Source organism: Humulus lupulus, chromosome 9 (assembly GCF_963169125.1).
Source record: "Humulus lupulus chromosome 9, drHumLupu1.1, whole genome shotgun sequence".
Lineage (NCBI taxonomy): Eukaryota > Viridiplantae > Streptophyta > Magnoliopsida > Rosales > Cannabaceae > Humulus > Humulus lupulus.
The window spans coordinates 3,808,667-3,816,312 of record NC_084801.1 but is presented as its reverse complement, the minus strand read 5'-3'; the positions used below and the strand labels follow the sequence as shown (position 1 = coordinate 3,816,312).

General features: G+C 40.7%; 1 protein-coding gene across 2 annotated transcripts; it reads left to right on the top strand.

The window, feature by feature from the left end:
- The first annotated feature begins 516 nt into the window (after window positions 1-516).
- On the top strand, window positions 517-1,366 carry LOC133801725 (chromatin-remodeling ATPase INO80-like). 2 transcript variants are annotated; one of them, XR_009876924.1, is made up of 3 exons: window positions 517-588; window positions 700-996; window positions 1,083-1,366. XR_009876924.1 is itself a non-coding variant. In XM_062239986.1 (2 exons), the coding sequence occupies exons 1-2, from the start codon at window positions 943-945 to the stop codon at window positions 1,257-1,259; spliced, it is 231 nt and encodes a 76-aa protein (XP_062095970.1). In that variant the 5' UTR covers window positions 559-942; the 3' UTR covers window positions 1,260-1,351. The 2 variants fall into 2 exon arrangements, 1 of the variants encoding a protein (XP_062095970.1); XM_062239986.1 differs by having other exon boundaries at window positions 559-996; window positions 1,083-1,351.
- Window positions 1,367-7,646: the final 6,280 nt, after the last annotated feature.

Genomic DNA, 7,646 nt, shown 5'->3' with positions numbered 1-7,646 from the left:
CATTTCCTTTTTATTGGTTTTATACCTTAACCTGTTAATTACACTTAGAGCACGTTTTTGACCAAAGGACTCGGGTAGCGAGTCAAATTTCCGGTGCACCGTTCACCGTAACTGTTCTGGGGTAACCAGGGCGTTACAACGGACCCAAGCCCTCACACGACACCAGAGGTGAACGATGACATCGGAGACCAGCTAGCTCCATCAGACTTCAGTTCGATCATTCTTCGTCGCCCAGGGTTTCTTGACTGCCTTTCTCTTTCTCTCACTCAGGGTTTCTCCAATTTGTGTCCCTCTCTCAATTACAGTAAGCTTTTCTTTTAATATCCATTTTTGTATTTATGGGGTATTTTTATGCTTCGATCACTCTGTTGTGCTCATAATTTATTGTGTTTTTTTTCCGGTCTCACTTCATTACAAATATGGTTGGAAAAAGTTGATTTAGGGCTTGAAAGCTGCGCAGGATGCAATTTCTAAGCAGAAAAAACTGACAAGTGCATTTGATAACGAATGTATGAAGCTGCGGCAAACTAGTGAACCTGAGGCTCCACAGGAGGTTGCAAGAGCTAGTAACATAGATCTACTCCATCCGTAAGTTTTGTTTTGATCTGTTTTTCTCAGATTTCTATTCTTGTTTAGAACAGATTAGTGGGGTAAAGTGTTTTTCTCAATTTGATATAATTTATGTTTCTAATTTTGCAGTTCCACCATGCCAGTGACATCAACTGTTCAAACACCACTGTTGTTTAGAGGCACCCTTGAAGAATATCAGCTGAAAGGTCTTCAGTGGCTGGTCAATTGTTATGAGCAGGTTGATAAATGCAACACATATTTAAATTATACATATAATTTCTCCTTTCTGTTTTTTATTTTTCTTCTTTTTCCGACTGTTTATTTGGGAAGTTTTGTCATTTGTAGGGCTTGAATGGCATTCTTCCTGATGAGATGGGCCTTGGAAAAACCATTCAGGCTATGGCATTTTTGGCTCATCTAGCGGAAGTAATTACTTAGCTTAGTGTCTGGCTTTTCTTTGGTGTAACTTGGGATTCTAACTTTAATTTTTTAAATTTCTATTTTTAATTCAGGATAAAAATATATGGGGACCTTTTCTTGTTGTTGCTCCTGCATCTGTATTGAACAACTGGGCAGATGAAATTACCCGCTTTTGCCCTGACTTGAAAACTCTTCCATATTGGGGTGGGCTTCAGGACCGTACAGTTCTGAGGAAAAAAATCAACCCGAAGACCCTATACCGCAGGTAAGCATCTTTAGTTCTGTTGTATTTTCTAAGATCATTGGTGATTTGGTAAAAGAAGCATTTTGGCTTTCATTTGTCTTCTTGTGTCCTATTTGCATTTTAATTTCTAGTCAAGGGCTGAGATATTTTTCAATGTAATTACTTTTTCCTTCTCTTCCAGGGATGTTGGGTTTCACATTCTTATCACTAGCTATCAACTACTTGTTTCTGATGAGAAGTACTTCCGGCAGGTGAAATGGCAATATATGGTGTTGGATGAAGCCCAAGCAATTAAAAGTTCAAACAGGTTTGATTCAAATCATTCGTGTCAGTGTACTTTGTAGTTTGTGCTAACATTTAATCGTCATAATTGCAGCCAAGCAAGATAGATGCGCAGCCTTTAGAAAAAAAGAAATTTTTTTATTTCAATGGTGTCGATTGTTTTCTCCTTATCTGATAGTCTTAAGCTTGATTTTATTGTAAATTGATGTGCTTAGTTACAGATTAACAATAAACATTTTATTGATTTGGAAGAAGGTTTAATTAAAGAAGTTATTCTTGTGAACTGTACGTTAGTGGTCATGTTGCTGAGGTGCTTGTTTCTTATCTTTATTTGGTTTAAAAGCTATATAGTATATCTATCTTCTTGAATCCCTTTACTTTCTAGATGGTTGTTTTCTATTTTTAATTCTCTGTACTCATACTTTTTTGTTGTCTTTCTTGTGATTGGACAGTATAAGATGGAAGACACTGCTTAGTTTTAATTGCCGAAATAGGCTTCTGCTTACTGGCACTCCAATCCAAAATAATATGGCAGAGTTGTGGGCCTTACTACATTTCATTATGCCAACCTTATTTGATAGTCACGAACAGTTTAATGAGTGGTTTTCTAAAGGGTATGCCTAATTTTTTAAGTTTTCTGACATAACTGACAAATAGTTAATATTCCTATGTGCTATGTATTCTTATTAACTATATTTTATCACGTGCAGAATTGAGAGCCATGCAGAACATGGTGGTACTACGAATGAGCACCAGCTTAACCGATTGGTAAGCATCTTTTATGCAACATTATTTTACCAAATATATGTATGATATATTATTATCATAGAGTGATAAAAAAAATTTCACTTGAAGCCTTAGTCCTGCAAGTCAACACAAATGTACTTGGTCAACTTCGTGGCCACAACCGAGGTGTTTGACGCAAGTTGAAGGACACTATTTCTATTGCCACCAGGGCCTCCTCCCAATCATCGACATCAAGATTTACGTCATCCATAGTCGGCCCTGTAGCTGTAACACTTGAGGCTTTTCAGTCAATGGTTCAACATTTTAATCAAGCCATCATGACAAAGAGGAACAACATCTTCCACATGCAAAATTTATAGCTACTTAGAACCTATAATTTCTCTTGTGCCTCAATTCTCCAATCTCGGGTGAAAATCCACCACAACACCCTAACAATGATAAGGACATTGACTTAGGTTTAGGGGACAATTAGTTAGGTTAGATAGCTAGCTTTTTCTTTTGAACAATATATTATTATATGTTATGTTTTTTACATTTTGGATATTAAGTTAAATAATTATGTGACAAAGTTTATTTTAAATTAATGTAATATGATTTTCTTGATAATTATTTACAATTTGTTAATTTATATCATTATGTTGACCCTCAATTTTTCCAACGACACGGAGTCACAATACGGCAAGAAATGAGATGATAGACAAAAATGTAATCAAATGGTGATGAAATGACACAGATGATTTATAGTGGTTCGTCCCCAACAATGTGGTAACAACCTACGTCCACTTAGTGATATTATTGATGTTGATTCCCAATGCCGTGATCAAAGAACTAGGGTTCTTGAGTTTCACTAGCCTTAGGAGAATTACAACAAGACGATGGATAATCACAATTACACTCTCGCTGTACGTATTTTGGGAAAATATTTTTAAAAAATCCATTCCTTGAGCCCTTTCATGCATATTTATAGGCTTAAGAGGGTTACATGGGCCAATGGGCCTTAATTATCCCTAATCTCAGCGTATAAAGGCAATAAAGAGGAAATAATCAATGTAATTATTACAAGATTGCATATCTTTAAAGGAAAGAAAACGAAGTATGCAACCAGACTGGTCGTATATATCTGCGAGATCTGATGAAGCAATTAGGGAGCTAGTTGATAGGCGAATAACATCTCTTCATTCTGAAGCTGCCACGTCATTAGGAGCCATTTTTTGGTAAACATTTGCCCCCCAATTTTATTTTACTGCGACCAGTATAAAGTAAACTTAGGAAACTGACCATTCGCATACCCCACCAATCTGCCAGAGCCGCCCATGCCTTCTCGAAAAAGGTAACCAATCATGTCCAATCAAGTCTTTTTGGTTTCCCAAAAATTTGTCTTACGGCTATTACACTTCCCCATGCTTTGAAAAAAGTAATTCCATGATTACCTCTTTTACAGTGCCACGATCAATATAAATAATCCCTCAAGATAACTTTTTTACTTTTCACTTATCTTCTCTTCTTCAAGAACTCTTCATTCAGAGCCCAGAAAACTCAAACGGTTCAAGTGTTTCACGAAGTTTCTACCTAACCACTCAACTTATTATTTCAGAGACTCGCTTCATCCTTTACTCAAGTAAGTTTATCAACTTCTTCAGTTGTTTAAGACGCCATGAAAACTGGTTTTTACTTGTTTCGTATTCTGGGTTCTTGATCATTCTCGACTATTCTTGAAAAATAATTGCTTCGGGGTAGACGATTATACTAATCTGTGTTTGAGGGGGCAGTGAAATAATGCTTTGTAGGGGTTAATAATCATTTTGGTAGTTGAGGTTATAGATTTAGGGCGTAAAATCGAAGTAAAAATTCTATTTTTAAGCTAGTTGAAAAACTTGGTTTTTCCCGCCCTTTCAGAGCCGAAAAGTTTTTCCTGAAAAACTTTTCACTTCTGCTTTTTAATCAATTTTCCAAACAGTTCGCTTGAAATGTAGTGTTTTCTGTTAGAATGTTGCTGGTCGTATAAAATCTTAACTTTTATACACGAGCAACGTTATTCCAACTTTCGAACACAAGATTTTAGGTCGTAGAATCTCATCTCCCGTTTTCTGTTTGCAGATTTTCATGCAAGATCTGTGTGGAGGTGAAAGGCCTATCGACGACGACCTGCTGGCCCAATTTCTTGAGGACGAAGAACATCCATCACAACTAGTCTCAGAGATCCCTTTTTCTCGCATCCCCTCAAGCAATCCATCAACTCCACCTTTGAACATGGGACGAGTAAAGTCTACAGCCCAAAAAAAGGAAACCATCCAACCCTCCTTCAAATCAGCCTGCTCCTCGGGGTGAAATCCCTTCGACCAGTGGTCGAGAAGAAAATACCCCCGTCCTAGAAATCCAAACTCAAGCCCAAATTCGAAGCGCCATTCAACCAGATGTTGAATGGTACCTTGCTCCTCATAGCACAATTACTACTAGAATGATAAATAACTTCCTTAGAAAGTATGGACTTTCTGGGGTTACCTTATTCCTCCCCACCAGAGACCAACGGGCAAACCTGCTTGGAGGTGCCTTTAGCGCCTAGTCGAGGTACCATATTGAGGCAGGAGCAATCCTGCCTCTCCATCCTTTCTTCCAAGGAGTGGCCAACTATTTTGGGGTTGCTCCATTCCAAATAACCCCGAATGGGTATAGAATGCTTTCTGCACTCTATATTCTTTACAGCCATAAAAAATGGCATCTCCCTTCACCTCATGATATCAACTACTTGTTCAATCTCAAATCTAACCCCAACTAGGACAGTACGGGGTTCTTTCATTTTTTCCATAAGGAATTGAGCCGCACTTTCCTAAGTGAGACTATCTACAAGTCTAATGTAGGGAAGTACTACCAGGAGTACTTTTTAACCACTGTCCTGGTTTCCAACAACTTAGCCTTCACCCAAGGAGGTAACCCCTTTCTTCTCAGGGTCGTTTTATTTTCCTTTATTTTATCTACATTTTCCTTAGGAATTTAGCTTTCTTCAGGTCCATGGCTGCGACCAGCTCCTACTCCAGAGATGGAGCTTCGAGTAGCCCTACTGGACATCATGTTTGATGTAGAGAAGAGCGTCAAACATCTGGTCTCCGAGGCCAACTTGAGACTGGTCGAGCTTCTGGCCCCTTACCAGGATGTGAGGGAGTCCACGGCGGGGAGTGCCACCGGTGAGGAAATTCCCGAGCAGCACCCAGATGTGTTTTAACCTCCGAGGCCAACTTGAGACTGGTCGGGCTTCTGGCCCCTTACCAGGACGTAAGGGAGTCCACGGCGGGGAGTGCCACCGGTGAGGAAATTCCCGAGCAGCACCCAGATGTGTTGTAACCTCAAAGGGGGAGACCAACTGGAGTGACAATTAGGGAACCCTCCAGCACGCCACGAGTGGCTGCGCCCCCTGCTCCTCACGGAAAGGGGAAAAAGAAAGCCTCTGAACCCCTCGAGCCTATCGACGAGTCTTCGGATGAGAATGGTACTAATCTATCACTTTTAGATAGTTTGCCAATTCCCTGTCACTTATTTGACGGGGATGACAACTTTAAGTATACTCCCAATTTAGATTCAGACTTCTTCATGTCAGAGAGTGAGTGTAACACTAGTAGAGTTTATAGTGTACTGACCAGTAATGATAGCTGGGGTATTTTACTTGAAATTTTCTTTGTTTTCTTCTTTGACATAACACACTCATTTATTTATACTATCTCATTGTTTGTGTACTTGACTTCTTGCAGACATGGCACCCGATGACATGTTTGATATGTACAGTGTGCCTGAAGCCCCTGCTGCTCCTGCGAGCAAGAAAAAAGTGAGCAAGCGGCATCAATGAGAATGCAACAGGGGACCCCCGACAAAAAAGACCCGAACTGTGGACCCTCCAGCAACTGGTCGTTTGACTAACACAACACCACCCCCTTCTCCCCTCGTGTAGTAGACTCCGCCTGCGCCAGTCGACTCGACCCCTTCTTCACCGGCTCCTGCTAACCAGACTCAGACAGCTGCCCCTGCTCCAACAGGGGACGACATATCGAGCCACGCTTTGAGATCGACTAAGGACAAGATGGCCAGGATCCTGAGGCACGAGCGCTGCCGAGCAGCTATGGCTGGGACAGAGTCGATGGGCGTCGACCAGATCCTAACCCGCACACTAAACGAGCTCGCAAGTGTAAGTTGTCTTTTTCTGTTGACACTCAATCCTTGAATATATTACAACAAATTTAACTTTTGTGTTGATCGCAGGCAATACTAACCATTACTGCTGGTCGGCTCTGCTCGGGAGTTATCATCGAGCAGTCCAAGGCGTCCGAGCAACGGCACGTCGAGCAGACTGCCGAAGCAAAACATGCCGAGCAGCTTGAGGTGGCTCAGAAGACAAACGCGACATTGCTGGAGGAGAAAAATAAGTTGGCTAAGGAGTTGAGGGAGAAGCAGATTGCTCTGGACAAAGCCGTCGAGTCAAGGGACTAGTTTAAGGAGTCTAACCGTATCAATTATTGCGAGGCTAAAAAGCTCGAGGAGGAACTGATCGCGAGCAACCAAGAGGCCACAATGCTGGAAGGTCGGATCAAGGAGCTTGAAAAAGCCAACGCCAGTGATCTGGAGAGGTACAAGGGCGCCACGGTTAAGTGTTTCTATGACTTCTGGAAACACAGCCAGGAGGCCAACTTTAGCTATCTTCCCGAGCGCATGAGGAACGCTAAGATAGCCTGATGCGTTGGTCGCTTGGCAGAAGAAGAGAGAGCAAAGATCCCAACCTCACCCGAAATTTCCTTGGCCACTGGCGTTGAAGGAGTGGATAACGAAGCCGCAACTGCAGTCGACCAGGACACTCCTCAAGATCCTCCTACCTCGTAGCGTTTTTTTTTCCTCTTTATATATATATTTATCTTTTAAATACACGACCTATGGGTCAAGATGTAAAGACAATTTCAGATGCGCAGGACATTTTCGCGGTTCTGGAATAGGGTTAGTTCCAATACCGAGAACATGTTCTCGGTATAGGGTTTATAAATATACCCACATCCGCGAACCCCCTTCTCCTTCCTCTATTTCCCTCTGATTTTTCCCTCTGGTTCAGTCCATGCCTATGCCTCTCTCCGCCGAAATCCCCCATTTTCTTCCCAAAAATTTCGGTTTTAAGTCCAAAATTCTCCAAAAGTGAAGGGGTTTCTCTCTATTTGTTAAAGGTAAGGTTTATTTCTTCATTTTATATATATATATATATTTATGAAATGGTAATGTGCTTTTGTAATTTTTGTTTGAAGGTTGGGTGCGGTTTTTGTTGAACTACAGAGAAAGATTGCAAGGAATTGAAAGTGTTGGTAAGTTTTTTTAAATTTTTCTGTATTTTTATTTTTATTTTTTCAATTTTTGA